General features: G+C 44.1%; 3 protein-coding genes across 3 annotated transcripts in view; 2 read left to right on the top strand and 1 right to left on the bottom strand.

The window, feature by feature from the left end:
• Positions 1–16,219, bottom strand: part of LOC135494379 (uncharacterized) — a 104,654-nt gene that overhangs the window by 1,158 nt on the left and 87,277 nt on the right. The gene's annotated exons all lie outside the window — the stretch shown is intronic.
• LOC135495010 (cytochrome P450 2U1-like) lies at positions 250–3,743 on the top strand. Its single transcript, XM_064783396.1, has 6 exons — positions 250–253; positions 560–751; positions 1,170–1,560; positions 2,184–2,311; positions 2,709–2,920; positions 3,333–3,743. Exons 1-6 carry the CDS (start codon positions 250–252, stop codon positions 3,741–3,743), a joined length of 1,338 nt encoding a protein of 445 aa, XP_064639466.1.
• LOC135494781 (cytochrome P450 2U1-like) lies at positions 4,329–10,234 on the top strand. Its single transcript, XM_064783058.1, has 7 exons — positions 4,329–4,662; positions 5,467–5,658; positions 5,775–6,168; positions 6,505–6,632; positions 7,166–7,377; positions 8,276–8,507; positions 8,701–10,234. Exons 1-7 carry the CDS (start codon positions 4,503–4,505, stop codon positions 8,880–8,882), a joined length of 1,500 nt encoding a protein of 499 aa, XP_064639128.1. The 5' UTR covers positions 4,329–4,502; the 3' UTR covers positions 8,883–10,234.

Raw genomic sequence — 16,219 nt, 5'->3', positions numbered from 1 at the left:
ATGATCAGATCAGTCTAGATGAGCTGGATCCTGATAGCGGGCTGTTTCCGGGTCCATGCCATGTAGTCCCCCTTTAAACAACGAAAAAGGCAATTTTACAATTGGACAAATTGCATTATTTTACACACTCTCTTATGCGTGGATGACACAATCCCAGATCTTCTTCTAAAGTATGTATTAATGTCCTTTACATATAAGTAACATGATAATACACTGATGTACTATGAGAACCTTTACATGTGGTGCCCAATGAGTGAATGAGAGGCATCTTTTTATATCGTGGTGTTGTTTGTGTGCTGGACCTACATGTAGTTGAGGTAGCCAGGGAACCTTTAACCTTCCGTTGAGAATACTCATTTGGGGTATCGACCATTAATCTGTTGTTTACAATAACGTCCAAGTTCTGATTCGTTAGAGTTAACTGACTGCAATAATCTGTTAAAAAAACTTAAAGGGGACTCTCTGGCTCCTACCTATTTCCCCTTCGTTAATGGTTCATGTATACACCACAAAGTCTTTACAAGTAGAACTCAAAACATCAATACCCGTCTCATTTCAGAGCCTCACCTTGCCAGAGTTGCTGCAAACCTCTCCAAGAAGTACAACTCTGACATCGTCTCCCTGTACCTCGGGCCCGACCTTTTCATTTTCTTGCATTCGTACGAAGCGGTGAAGGAGGCGTTTCAAAATGAGAGCCTGTCGGACAGACCGGAGAGCTTCTTCTACAGCAAGTATTTGTCCAAAGGAAGAGGTAAGTCTCTTTCTATCTTTAATAGATTCACCTTTGAATTTTCCGAGGCTACTTAGGAGAAGTCCCCAAGAAGACAGATACGGAAGAAAAGGAAATTTCGCGCGTAGGAGATTTTCGCGACCTTCGCCGCGAACAGTTTTCGTGATTTTTACTCTAGCTCTGCTCATTCTATGCTAAAGGAATCACTCTAACACACACCTCCGAGCTGTTTATCGGTGACAATTGATCTCAATTGAATCAAACACGTGACTGTATTTGGTCGTTTTCGCTTCAAAAAGGATCAAGGACACTTGCATTGGGGCAAAAATCATTTACCCAAATGTAATAGGGAAGGAATAGTTGTATTTCTTTCACAAACACTAAGATGATTTCGATGCAGTGATTCACCGTGAAAACTCATGAAAACGTTGTTTTTCAGGGCTTATTTCCAGCAATGGCAAGCTGTCGAGAAAACAACGCCACTTCACGCTCTCGGCGCTGCGAGATTTTGCGGGCAAAATGGCCGCCGAGAAAAACATCCTGAGCGAGGTAGAGCAACTTTCAAGCGAAATCGACAAGCGAGACAAGACAAGTTTTGACATGACGCCCCTGTTTAACATGGCGGCTTCGAATATCATCTGTATCACGACCTTTGGCAGACAGTACAGTTACGATGACGCGGAGTTTTTGTCCTATACGGAGATTATCAATGAGTACTTTAGGCTGGCGAAGTTTGGCTCTCTTGCTAACCTTTCACCCATACTGCGGTATCTCCCCGGCGATATTACAAGCTTGAATCGGATCGATGAGATATTCTCTCAGCTCTTTTGGTATGTTCCCAGTAATACTGTTCTTTCAAAGTTAAAGTTCAAAGAAATGTGCAAAAGGGTATGCGGACTCTGCTGGTCTGACGGGCGTATTTCATTAGTAGCAAATGTTGTCCAAGTAGACTTGTGATGATCAGAATAATGACCAGCCGCAACCTGTCGTTGGCAAATTCGCACTGGTGAATTTCAAATTATATGCTATGAAGTTAGCAACACACTGTCACTGGAAAATTATTGAAAACTCGATACTAGAACGTTGCAGATAGCATCCGTAATATTTTATCAGCTAATTGGTACTACCGCGTAGTTGCCTCACGCGAGTATGGGTACAAAATCCCACCCCGCAGGACTTCCCGGGATAGGGACATGAACCTCATCGCAAAACGCGTTATGCGCCATACCCAAAATTATGGAGTTCTCACCACACTAAGGCATTGCCTATATAATGACTAATCTGCTTTCAAAATTTCGGAGCATTCGGACCAATAACACTAAAACTTTGATCATCAAAATGTCGAAAATTGGCAAATGCATTTTTAGCTAAATTCAAAACCTGTAAGCAATTTTTCTCAAATGGCAAAAACGGATTTACCTACTTATAGACGTAAACTCTTCTCTTCTTTCAGTATGACGGATAAGCAAATAGCTGAACACAGAGAGAATTTCGACCCTGACAACGTCAAAGACTACATCGATGCTTGTCTTCTCGAACAGCAGCATGGGAGAGGAGGCGACACAGAAAACACGTTGACAGGTACGTTTGGGCCGGATTCAAAAACAAGTCACATTTTTGTTTTTCACATGTCATGCGTAACGTGTCACAACCACGTGAACTGAAGAATGGAAAAGTTATTTCCAAATTGCAGTCTTCACATGCGTATGTGTGTAATTTTTCTCCACTCACGAATCGTGAGACGTGACACATAACCTGGTACAGCGCGACTGCAATGTAAACGCATCCTGACCCTCATGGCTGTATGAGATATTATAAACAGTGGTGGCCAATTGCAAGATGATGTAAACTCAAACTTAGAGCTTACTCTAAATTGGCCGGTGGCTGTTGCTAATTGTGAGCTAATTGGCAGCTATCTTTCGCCGTCTTTCATTTTCGCCTTTAGTCATAGACGTAATTGTCTCTTTTATGTTATCAGACGAACAGTTAAAATGGAATGTGGTCGAGTTGTTCTTCGCCGGTGCCGACACCACATCGACAACCCTACAGTGGGCGATACTATACCTGATGATAAACCCAGAAGAGCAGGCGAAGGTCCAAGCAGAACTGGACGAGGTTTTGGGTCAGGATGGGATGGTTACGCTCATGGATAGGCGGCGACTGTCCTACACTGATGCCGCACTTCTGGAGGTAATACCTTTCATCTTGAGCTGCTTATCTCTGTAAAGGCCCGATTCAACTAAAGTGGTTTCTCAATGCGGTCACCTCCGTGGAAAAACTGCTTTGGTCGGCCGTTTGACGGACACGTGGTTAAGTGGTTCGAATGATGCGAACATCGTAGTTGCGATACCCGTTACATATACATGTACCTTGATATGATATTTAGCAAGTAACTTTACTTCAATTGCTTTGGAATTCGTCACATCGGAACTGACGCCCAGCGAGGTTACTGGCGGTGACACGAAGTTAAACGCAACGTATGATACCATCTCAGGCATGACACCACTTTTACCAACTGTTCCTTAATTTTCAATCGACTGGTAATTTCCACTGCCCAGCTAGTAATACGTATCATACGAATTTCTGCTAATTTTTCCTTTAGGTGATGAGGCTCGGCATGGGCTCCGTCGCCGGTCCACATAGCAACAACCACCACGACATCCAATTCCGTGGGTTCACCATCCCCAAGGGGGCATACGTCCACCCGAACATCTGGTTCCTACAACGCGACCCGAAGGTCTGGGAATCACCCGAACAGTTCAATCCTAGAAACTTCCTCAACGAGAGCGGGAAGGTTGTTACCCGACAGGAGTTCATTCCATTCGGTATCGGCCGCCGTCAATGCCCCGGAGAGAGTTTGGCGAGGATGGAGACTTTCCTTATCTTTGCGACACTGCTGCACAAGTTCACCTTTTCACTCCCGCCTGGAGAAGCTGAGCCGAGCTTGGAGCCAGTTGTTGGGCTCACTATGAGTCCGGCTCCTTATAGGACACTGATATCTAAGAGACGTTAGAGTAAATATGTAAACAGAAGATAGGTTAAAGAGTTCAAGATCGGCCCCGGCTTACATGAACGAGAACTTTGCATGGGAAGTCTCGACGCGCATTGGCTGTTCGCTGCTTCAATACCCAATCTCCTACCCCCCCCCCCCCCCGCACTGGTAGCGGTAGCACGGTGATATTTGCACCGTGTACTGACTAGCGTACTTTTGCTCAGCAGCAAATGATAGGCTGCGTCTCATTGGGAGATTTTCCAATACCCTCAAGTCATCCCGCCCGCCTTGACGAACGCCACTAAAACTAACGGCGGAACGGCGTATAAAAAGGGAATCAACACGGTTGGAGCCGATTTTTAACCCCTATAATCTCTCATGCCAAGCGCGAATTCATTTTACAAACTTAGTGCAATACACACGAACTTCCAATTCTTTGATAAATGGGTATTGACATTTTCCATCAGGTCTTGTATAATGGGTACAATGTAACTTAACTGTCCGCACATCTCAACCTAGTGAGATAGTCTTTGTGCATAATAAGGTCATCATCCTCGATAATTTTATACACGTCAAAGCCGAGTGACAGTCCTTTATCTAAATAACACACTGTCGGGTCAAAAAAGCCCGAGTTGAATTACTACGTACGTGCCTAGGTTTGACTACATGTCCTTGTGTACTACATAAAATTTAACGACACTCACAGTGGAGGCCGCTCTTGTTGGTGAATAAAGCTAGAAGGGCTGTAATTTCTTAACATTTTTCAAGAGTTTGTTCGTCATGTTATTGGAGCAGTTATGCACACTGTTGGTGGACAATATCTCACTTTGTCTCCTCTGTATCCTCGTGTTGTCCGTGTGCTGGACTTACCTTCGATCGCCAAGGAACCTTCCACCCGGCCCGTGGGGAATGCCCATATTGGGGTCTCTACCATTTATAGGTAAGAGTAATACGACACAGTGTCGATGTACATGTAGCCTTGCACTTAAAACTGGGAATCGTTGCCGTATGGCAACATATGACCACCATGTAGCTTTATGCGTAAGTACCTAATGCATAAGGCCGATGCACTATGGAAACCTTCACCTGTGGTGCTCAAGGAGGGAATGTAAAGGGCTTGAGATCAGCCACCTTTACAGGCGACTCGAGTCGTGGGCTTCATGTAGGCCTTGACAACACACATGAAGATTTCTAGTGCAATAATGCACGACATAGTGCAATACTGCATGACATGATTAACTATGAACACCTCTGTCTGTGGTGCTCAAGGAGTGAATGTGAAGCCTACTTTTATTGTGTACCAAGGTTTAACACTTGGAACAGATTTTTGCATAATTGACCTAAAAAAAGTTTGAAGTTTTGAGTAACAGTCTGATAACAACTACGTAGGAGATAAAATCACCCTACTTCACTTGTTTGTCTCAACTCAATCCTGAAATATTTCAGTGTAACTCAGATAAGCTGCTTAATCAGCCCGAGTATTCAGACCGGTAATAGTTCATACGTAAAGGTGGGGAAAGGCAAGTTAGCTCAAAGTGGGGCCCGAACCAGGGTCCTCCTGACATCTTGTGGATTGTCCGAGCCGCAGGATTACTGGACCACAGCGTAGCCTAGATTTCCCAATAAGAGTAACAGCCTTGTCCAGAGAACCAGCGACAGCAAAGCGACTGCAGCGTCTCTGTGACTGTGATTGGCTAAGGCAGTGTTTTGTCGCTCCACTGAACAACTTGCCCCCTTATTTCAGAGCCCAACCTAGCGCGAGTCGCTGCAAACCTCTCCAAGAAGTACAACTCTGACATCGTCTCCCTGTACCTCGGGCCCGACCCTTACATTTTCTTGCATTCGTACGACGCAGTGAAGGAGGCGTTTCAAAATGACAGCCTGTCTGACAGACCGGAAAGATTCTTCTACCACAAGTATTTGACTAAAGGATTGGGTAAGACCCCTAAATTATTGTATAAACACCATTTCTAGGCGCCAAGAATTTTTGACGCAATGGGCTATCCACTATGATGTTATGGAGAATATTGAGATGGCAATTTCATATTTCAGGACTTATCAGCAGCAATGGGAAGCTGTCGAAGAAACAACGCCACTTCTCGCTCTCGACGCTGCGAGATTTCGCGGGCAAAATGGCCGCCGAGAAGAACATCCTGAGCGAGGCCACGCAACTTTGCAGCGAGTTGGAAAAACGGAACAACACCGCTCAAGACGTGTCGCCATTACTTAACATGGTGGCTTCGAATATAGTCTGCATATCGACCTTTGGCAAACATTACAGTTACGATGACGCGGATTTTCTTTCATACACCGGGATTCTCAACGAATATGTCAGGCTGGCAAGATTCGGCTCCATTGCCAATATTTCGCCGATTCTGCGGTATCTCCCCGGCGATATTACAAATCTGAAACGGATAGAGGAGATTTTTTGTAATCAGCTGTTCAGGTAATATTATAATTCTTCCAGTTCTTTCTTTGTTTAGTTCTAAGAATTAATTCGGGCTTGGGATTTTATAAGTTGAGAGGTACAACTTACTGTAAAATTTCTCCTCGTACTTTTAGAAAATTGACGCTGAGCTAAAACTACTGATCAGGACCGAATCAATCTTCTTTTAAATTTTATTTTTATCTAGTAAATTGACTATTGACTACTCGACCGAATCATTCTTGGTCTGATTATGAAATTTCGTCTAGAAAATTTTCCCATGCAATTGACCCAAGAGGAGGAAGTATGACCATTTGTTTTTGTGCCACCCATACAACACATTCCTTCTTCTTCCAGTATGACGGATAAGCAAATAGCAGAGCACAGGGAAAAGTTTGATCCTGACAACATCCATGACTACATTGATGCTTGCATTGCCGAGCAGAGACGTCTGAATAGTGAGGACACTGACCACGAATTCACAGGTAATATCAAGTTCGTAGCCGACTCGGTCCATGGAGACTCCGGAATCCACCAGCACCTGAGGAAACAAGGGCTTCAAACCAAAACGTTGGTACCTGCCGAGTGCGAATGCGAACTTGGCGACCGAACGCCAAGGCACTTTCTGCAGGACTGTCCCTTGATGAAAAAAAGACAGGGCTTTTGGCTGCAACTGCGACCAAAGTCATTGAATATGAAGCTGTTGAGAACCGCCGAAGACCTGCAGCCAAGAGCAAATTTCGTTTTAAAATATCGTGTTTGCACATAACCTGGATGCATCCTGAACTTCAGGCCAGCACTCGGCACTAACGACCGAGCTAATGTCAGACTCCACTCGAGAAGAATATACTACGCTCGATTTTTCAATCCAAATCCTTCGCTTCTTTTAATAGCGAATCCTACATAATTATCACAGCAGTTTTCACATTCTCCGCCCCCACAATTAACGGTGAAGTGTCAGTATTTACACTGCACACTGATATATCATCTGTGGATGGCATTTCCAACTTGTTTTCAGATGAGCAGCTCAGATGGAATGTGGTCGAACTGTTCTTCGCTGGAGTCGAGACGACATCAACAACCCTCAGTTGGGCGGTTTTGTACATGATGACCAACCCAGACGTCCAGGAGAAGGTCCAGGCAGAATTAGACGACGTCTTGGGCACGGATGGGATAGTGACGCTCAAGGAAAGGCGGCTGCTTCCTTACACTGATGCCACGCTCTTTGAGGTGAAGACATTTTCTCTGCGCATGCTGGTGTGCCACCGGGACCCAACTGAAAATTGTGGGCAATCTCCCAATGAGAGAATAGCTAGCAATTGCTCCGTAGGGCAAAATTACGCTAACAAACGGTTCTAGTCCATCACTCAGCAACCGTTACTAATGACGAAGCTTGGAGATTTTATTGTGGATTCTATTACTGAAATTGTCGCGTAACTTTATGATTTCGGCAGGCTGCATTTCTCCGATGTTTTATTAAGTAGAATACCTTGAACTACGGAAGGGCAAGCAAAATCTTAGGCCTACTCCATCCGGTATTTCCAAGTGAACAGCTGCTTGCAGCTGATGTCGGACACCTCTTCTCTCTTAGGACCCTTCGTGCCCTAGGTGGCACATGGGGCGTTCCCCAGGGTCCTCCACTCAAGTCTGTTGGCTGCTCGCTGTCTGGCTGCCTCCCACGTTAGGCCCTTCTCTTGAAGTTCCTTTGCCATGGAACGCCGCCAGGTCTCTCTTGGTCTGCCTCTATTCCGTCTCCCCTGTGGTGTCCATGTGAGTGCTCTCCTTGGCAATGCGTTTGCAGCTGATGTCGGACACCTCCTCCGGGCAACCCCACCATAATGAGACTTCACAACAAGAACAAACACGCAGAATGAGACACAGAATAATGGAGACCGCAAATCTTGCTTACTAAGCCCTCCTGAGCCCTCTCCAAAGGAAGACCCTGTGTGCATTCAAATTTAATGCTTCAGTTCATTAACATTAACCCCCTTGAAAAAAAATCTGTCAATGTTGCCACATACCATCCCCGAGTATTTCCTACAGTCGTATCATAACAGAAAGAGAGATTCAAAGTGCTATCCATTCTACCACTGCTTGACTACACGAAGTAGGTTCATTCTTTCTTCAGGTCATGCGACTGGGCTCGGTAGCCCCCCTCGCAGTACCTCACGCAAACAACCAGCGCGACATCCAATTCCGTGGGTACACCATCCCCAAGGGTGCATTCGTCCATCCGAACATCTGGTACCTTCTCCGTGACCCGAAGGTGTGGGAATCGCCCGAGAAATTCGACCCAAGACACTTCCTGAACGAGAGTGGCGAGGTTGTAACCAGACCGGAGTTCATTCCTTTTGGCATCGGTAAGTTGTTAGAGTAACCACCGTTTGGCTGGTTGCTCTAAGGTAAGTTGAAGCTGCGACCAATGCAACTTGGCAAATATGCCTGAAACTTTGAAGCCCGAACGACGCAGACGAACTAGCAATGTCTTAGAGGTGTATTCATACTTTTCCCATAGGGCTAGATCTCTTGCTATGTAATGTCATATCTTTCCAGGGCGCCGCCAATGCCTTGGGGAAAACCTGGCGAGAATGGAGGCATTCCTTATCTTTGCGACACTGCTGCACAAGTTCACGATTTCACTCCCGCCTGGAGAAGCTGAGCCAAGCTTGGAGCCAGTTGTTGGACTCACTATGAGTCCGGCTCCTTATAAGACACTGATATCTAAGAGACATTAGATTTAGCATACCAACAGATATAGACTTCCTAGTGGAGAGCCAGCATCAAGCTTATAGACTATGTAGTTGGCTTCACCTCGAGTCTGGCTCCTTAAAAGACACTGATATCTGTGAGATATTAGATGAAGCTTGCCATACTCATCAATGTCAACCGAGTCTACCAACATTGTAAAATCAAAACTCTAATTTGTACCCAAGTTCTGAAATATGACGTACGAGGTCAGACCAGTCTACTCTATCATCAACCGTATTGAAACAAGGAATCACAGCCCGAATTGCTCCCTGGTCATATTCTATCTATCGTTGAAATTTCGTCTCTTGATTCGAATATTTTCCAAAAGCTTAGAGTGTCAAATGAAGAAGAAATCGACTAAGTTCACCTTCCAATAACACTCTTTACTCATTGTTAATCAAAACTCCCCGCTAGAGCAGTTGCTGAGGAGCAAAAATATCATCAAAAGACGACACCAGCAGTTCAATTGTAATTAGCAATAACCGCTGGACCCGAACGTAGGTTTGCCAGGGCAGCGGGATTCAGAGTACCCCGGGCAGAGTATCCGCATTTGGGTAGATGACAAGCGCCGGGAACTCGGCATGCAACCGTCGCTCTAGTGGAATCACATGAATCCCGCGATGGCTGCCTTGACTCGCTGTACGAGAAAATATCTCCTTAATCAGTCCTAACGTTGATTGATCCAGCAGGCAGATATTTTTCAATCTTTTGACATCTTGGACGTTGTCATGACTCGGCTAAAAACTCCCGAATCCTTGTTTTTAATAGATAATAAAGTGATTAAATTGCGATTCGTCACATCATCTCAATTTTTAGTTTTCACAAAACGTGAGAAAGTGACGGATCACCTATCAATCATATCCAAAATAGGCGACATCGTATGTCTTCGTTGTTCACATATTGTTCTCATTGCATGGTCGCTAAAGGTCCACGCACTCTAATCCGTCATCATACCACAGGGAAGGTCACTTTTTCAGGAGACTTTTTGGACTGCTACATCGGCCTAGCCTTGGAATGCGGAAAACCGCCACTTAAGTAGCAGAATCAGACAAACCGTTGGTAGAAAAAGAAAATTATGTCCCTAGTATACTTTGAGCTACATAATAAGGGCTTCAAATTTTCTTTGATCTACCGAAACCAGGATTTCTGTACAAACTCTTCACAAACAGACCAGTAATAGGTGTTTATAATTGCAGCTACACCCTTCTGTTAGTCGAGGGTGACCAGCGTAGCATTTTGTGTATAAAAATGCTGAAGAAACACAGCCAAATTAAGCGAAATGTTGCTTTTTGCGAATTTTCTTTTGATTAAATCTTTACGTTTTATGCATATCTTGGCTGACTGACCTCAATACGATGTAACCTTTTGCGCCCGTCTTTCCCACTGATAAACATGGCCTGAAATAAATCACCATTGCCAACAAGAAAACACTCACGAAAGCGACAGCCGATAAAAGAATTGGTCTCCAAAACAGTAACTCGAACTTGTAGGTCGACCTTATCTCTTTTCATCGGCGAACTTTCGGGTTTTAAGTGTTCTTTCGCGACCCAGCCGATCATGTTCTTGCTTGTTAAGAGCAGAATGGCTCTGGTACTCGCATCCCAGAGTACATCGGTCAGATTAACATCCCTGCTGAACACCAGCTTCAGTCGAAAAACCTTGTACATTAGTTCGATTCTAAACAACAACAACTCTTCCCCTTCTGTGAACCACGCAACAAAATCATAACGTGAAATCCATACTATCTTCAACGTTCCCTTTCCATGCAGTTTATGTGACACGGTCACAGGTTCCAGGTGCAATCCTCCCTTCCTCGCTAATCTAAAAACAACAAACCACGTATCCGAGGCTATTCTACCCTCGCAACTGACAACAAATATGCTAGTCGACGTACTGACTTTACTGACACTTCCGAAACATTCTTTGATTTGAGGTATGGGGATAATGCGATTAAAAAGCCCACACCTATCGTTTAGTGTGAGGACGCCAAGATTGCCTCGCGCCTTAATGGCTTCGAGGACAATGAAGTACAACGTGCCCAGGCCCATAGTTCCAATGAGGGTGCGACCGTGAAGAACATTTCTCCGTTGACGGCCTTTTATCTTTGGGACAGGCAAAGTTACACGTGTCATATTAGATCTCACAAAAATCACAGTTATTTCATTTTGATGATAAGCGAGAAACAGGCCATGTTTTCCATCGAACCTAAATTGATCAACTATAGGTTGAAACCTTTGGTCTACCATAAAACTGCTGATGTGTTGATAGTCAGCGATTATTGGCTGAAAAGGACAGAGATAAATTTCACTGCCAATTACAAAATTAGGTACAACACTTAACACATGTCGTCCTAGCGTTCGTCGGGGACTACGTTTACCTTTTAGGAAGTGACTACTCGGCAAGCCCGGCTTACCAAACAGCGACTTTTTCTTGTCCTGAATGGAGAGCCGAACTCATTAATATTAAAGTAAAGTCCCCAGCTCGCCAAACAGGGTAGATTTTTTACCTGTTTAGTGGCAAGCCCGGCTGGCCGAACAGGGTGGCTTTTTAGTGCTGTTTGGCAAGCGGCTCTCCAAACAGGACAAAAAAGATGCCTGTTCGGCGAGCGGCTTGCCAAATAGACCCGGCCTTACTTTTAACTCCAGGTACTGGCTGGGAGGGAGATTTTGAAGTATTCAAAAAATTAGTGACTGTACAGGCCCCAGGTATTCAATCCGGCAAAAGAGGTCACACTTACAAATCATGACGACCTTGACAGACGTCCTACAAAGTGCAAATACAAAGTATTTGGAGATGATCACCAATCTTCTGTAACTTACAGTTTTATTCAGTATTCCCTTTTCACGACGTGTACAAATGAACTCCCGCAAGTTTTCCTGAGCACACAAAATCGTACAATCGAGGGCCGAGCGCTTCCTCGAACACGAAGTAATATTTAGGACCACTTGCCAGCAACTCGTCGCATAACTTTGTTGCATATATAAACAGAAAAAGGTGGAATACAATGTCTTGATAAGCACACAGTATTCGGAAGACCACATGTTCAAAGCTTTTAAAAGGGTTTACAATTTTCAAGCCTATAATATTGTGATACTAGTTATGAACAGCGAAAAGCAAAAATATTCACTGGTGACTTATACAGATCTAAGAAATGGCACATTCTTCTACGACTTCTCCGCCGGATTTCTACGAGGAAAGTCTGAAAACCTCATGTTTTTCCTTGTAGAGTACTTACAAAAACAGGAAACCATCCAACAAATCTTGAGGGACACATATTACTGATGCTTCTCGTGACTGGGTAAAAATCTTACAGTTGTACTCGTTTGGTATAAAAATGACAAGACAAATCAATTTATTGCGAATGAATTGTGAATATATCTGGCATGTATTGCTTCCATTCTTTTGTTTCATTGAGGTAGCTTTTTCATTTGTTACAATGCTCTCGGATCTCGCTAACTCAATAGCTCCACTTTAGAACGATTGATTAAGATATGTATGATGTAAATGATGTATTTTGTGGCCCAATAAACACGTCTGGAACTTTAATCTCAATTCTATCACAACAACACCCTGGAATTGTTAAAAGTCTAGATATCATTGAAAACAAATTTTGATAATATTGGTAGGTTTTAAACAATTTGGTGCCGTTTAACCATACGTGTATGCGTCTTGTATCATACATGAACTTTCGATAAAACAGCTGATTACCATATTCCTTGACCAAAGCCTCCACCCGATGAAATTTTCATCGATGGGTTAACACACACGGCAGGCCCCCAGGTTCCAACGCTTAATTGCCAAGTGACATCCCAATTGACCTCTCGATGAAGAGTCCTTCACCAAACGATCACTCGGCGCCAGAGGAGGTCGGTAATCACCGGTAATTTCCCTCAGAGTATCTCCCCGGAATTCAGAAGTGGCCACGCTACCTACCCCCAGGGCTCTCGTACTGCAGCTAAATTAAGTGTTGTGGTGATGACTCTGGCGTATTCAATAATACGTGATCAGCCACTGACTGATGGGGCTATGTCACGCCAGAAGTAACCAGACCCGTTTTGACCGTCAGAGTTCAGAAACCGCCACGCCCTTCTGGTGGTTGGTAAATGTTTAGTGTTGTGGGGATGACTCTGCATGGCGATAGCCTGGCTGTATGAGAAGAGGAAGAACAAAACGCCATTGACACCACCGTCGATGTGACACTGTCATCATTATCGCACCTAATTTGGTTCAAGGCATAATCTCATTAAAACCCTCCAGCCAACCATAAACATCGACTAATTCAAATTGATCACATCACAAAGCTTTGAAGAATGAATGATGAAGGGGTGTACAGTATCCGTCTCATATTCTGTCAATAAATCCTTCCTGATCGACCATCGCAATGAGTGCAAAGAATGTCAAATTACATGCTAGTGTCACTGAGATGGCGGCATAATTCCGACGAGGCGTTACTCTCTGCTGATGCAAATACTCGCAAGCGCAGCTCCAAGTAGGGGATGGATTGCGTGCAAACGACCTTCCCCGTTTACGGGCATGATCTTTGCACTTGACCATGAAAATCTGCTCTTCGGAAAAAATGAAAAAAACCCACCCTCCACGGGTCCCATACTAGAATTCCTGGCTACCCTATAAAGCAAAACGTGCCACGCAACTTTTTTTTGGGGGGGAGGGGGCTGAATTGTGTATTTATCGCATCTGTTTCGGTTTTAAATGTGTAAAACCATAAAGCTAACTGGAAACAGGCTGAGACGTGTTTTCTTAATGGCAAGAGGGTGAAGCGAAAATGCATGGTCATCTATCAGCGGCGTGCTGCGTCGGTATCCCTGTCTTTAGGATTGCCGTTCACCGCCGATAAATTGGCATGCATCATCTGCTTTATGATTGTCGTACTGGGTGATGCACACACAACTAGTGGTCATGAGCTCAGCAGTGCTCTCGAACCACGATACCTCCCCACCCCAAAAGAACTCTATTCAAGAGCCCCCAATATATATATATAAATGATGCTTATATAGCGCAGTATCCAGACAATTGTCCGCTCAATGCGCTTTACATGAGCTCAGCAGTGCTCTCGAACCACGATACCTCCCCACCCCAAAAGAACTCTATTCAAGAGCCCCCAATATAAATGATGCTTATATAGCGCAGTATCCAGACAATTGTTCGCTCAATGCGCTTTACATGAGCTCAGCAGTGCTCTCGAACCACGATACCTCCCCACCCCAAAAGAACTCTATTCAAGAGCCCCCAATATATATATGTAAATGATGCTTATATAGCGCAGTATCCAGACAATTGTTCGCTCAATGCGCTTTACAATGGAAACACCAACTCATCCAAAGGCCTCCCGAAAGAGGTGGGCTTTCAGAAGGACTCTGAATGAGTTAAGGTTGTCGCACAATCTCAGTCGTTCGGGTAGAGCATTCCAGAGCTGTGGGGCTGCGAGAGAGAAAGCCCGGTCACCGTATGATGGTACAATCTACAAAACTGCTAAGAGGGTACATGTCGGTGAAATTCTTGTAATCATATGCACAGAAACAATGGCTTAACTTGCGGGAAGGCTGCTTGAGAAGTTTTGTCATGCTCTGGGAAACCGCCATCAGGAAATCTGATTATACTTTTTTTTAAATCTGTTTGCCGTTCTCAGTCCCCTCATAGGAATACATATCTTCCTTTATGAAATTAAAGAGACCAGGTTGGCATACCAATTCTCCGAATAAGTAAGATTTCATTACGATTCTATGTAGTGTCGGAAGCCGCCGTGAATTCGCGGTATACATGTAGCCTAAGTCGCGATTTTCATTTAAGGAGAACGTTCTGTCCACTGGGCACATGGCTATCATATATTAGATTCTTGTGAGTAATTCCCCAACGTTTGCGGCGAATGTCACACCCAATACCTCGAGGTTTCAGGATACCCATAATTTATTTTCATGTTCTTAGAGGAAACACCCGAAGCAACCTGGCTCACAGTGCGTTCAAACGGTGTGAATTAGATATATCTCGTCTCACTGCCTACAGTTGAGAGTCAGTAAACATATCGTCTACGAAGTTGTGGAGATAATGAAGGCCTGGGGCATCATAATACTCAGCTTCGTCTATGATGATCTGTGATCGAAGGGAACAAAAGCAACACGCGGAGGTGTACCGTGTTTAGTTGGTTGGTGAATTGGTCTATCCAGCAGGGTATTGGTAATTATAGGTAAATATAAGCCAGTGCCACAAGGCTTCAGAATAGGCAAATGACAAAGGTATCGTTTGTACAGCGAAGTGATAAAAGCATAGGGCTGTGCAGTCGGGTAGTAAAAAGTAAACAGGACTACGGACTAACAACATCAACCTCAAACTTAAGTCATATTGTACATACAGGAGGCAGATGTTAACTGTGTTTGCCTCAAACTTAAGTCACATTGTACATACATAAGGCAGATGTTCAATGTGTTTGCCTCAAACTTAAGTCATATTGTACATACAGGTGGCAGATGTTCAATGTGTTTGCCTCAAACTTAAGTCATATTGTACATACAGGTGGCAGATGTTCAATGTGTTTGCCTCAAACTTAAGTCATATTGTACATACAGGTGGCAGATGTTCAATGTGTTTGCCTCAAACTTAAGTCATATTGTACATACAGGAGATAGATGTTCAATGTGTTTGCCTCAAACTTAAGTCATATTGTACATACAGGTGGCAGATGTTCAATGTGTTTGCCTCAAACGTAAGTCAAGGTGTTTATTCAGGAGGCAAATGTTCAAAGTGCATGCCTCAACTTAACTGAAATTGTACTTTCAGACGACGTTTTCTGAAAGTTCGCAATGTCTTTTCTTTGTACCAGTCTTTATTTAACACTCGCGTATTGATGGCTTTGCAGTGTGTACAAGACCGTCGGACTCTTGATCAGATCTTTAGCCTGGTAGAACCGGCCACCAGAACATGTCAGGCCAGTTATAAGGAGACATTTTCAAACCCAGAAGACCTCCAAGATCAAAGTCACGAAAATCACCATGCATCTATAGCGCGGATACCCACGGACTGGTAGCTTTGTGCACAGCAGTAATGATGCATTGGAACGGATGATTGCCGACTGATACTGTCTTTGACTTTTTCATATGATTACTAGCAGAGAGCTTATGATGATCACCGGCCCGTCCTTTTGATACCAGCGTCCGTCGGTGCAATTCTTTCGAACTCAAAGAAAAATCTCCATGTGTTGGAGGTAGAGTATTCAAGTGAAGCCAACATGTAAAACTTAACCCGTTTGTGTGTTTCTCTTACAGACCAAATAGACTTGCAAGTAAATGTACATGAAGGTACAAAAGGGTTA

Source organism: Lineus longissimus, chromosome 10 (assembly GCF_910592395.1).
Source record: "Lineus longissimus chromosome 10, tnLinLong1.2, whole genome shotgun sequence".
Lineage (NCBI taxonomy): Eukaryota > Metazoa > Nemertea > Pilidiophora > Heteronemertea > Lineidae > Lineus > Lineus longissimus.
This window is presented reverse-complemented; position numbering and strand designations above follow the sequence as displayed.

Bases quoted from the DNA above. Each gene is read 5' to 3' on its own strand.
- LOC135494781 (XM_064783058.1), top strand. From the start codon at position 4,503: ATGTTATTGGAGCAGTTATGCACACTGTTGGTGGACAATATCTCACTT. The intron at 6,169-6,504 runs GTAATATTATAA...TTCTTCTTCCAG, and splicing joins TTTTGTAATCAGCTGTTCAG to TATGACGGATAAGCAAATAG. The intron at 7,378-8,275 runs GTGAAGACATTT...TTCTTTCTTCAG, and splicing joins CTGATGCCACGCTCTTTGAG to GTCATGCGACTGGGCTCGGT.
- LOC135495010 (XM_064783396.1), top strand. The intron at 2,312-2,708 runs GTACGTTTGGGC...TTATGTTATCAG, and splicing joins CACAGAAAACACGTTGACAG to ACGAACAGTTAAAATGGAAT. The intron at 2,921-3,332 runs GTAATACCTTTC...TTTTTCCTTTAG, and splicing joins CTGATGCCGCACTTCTGGAG to GTGATGAGGCTCGGCATGGG.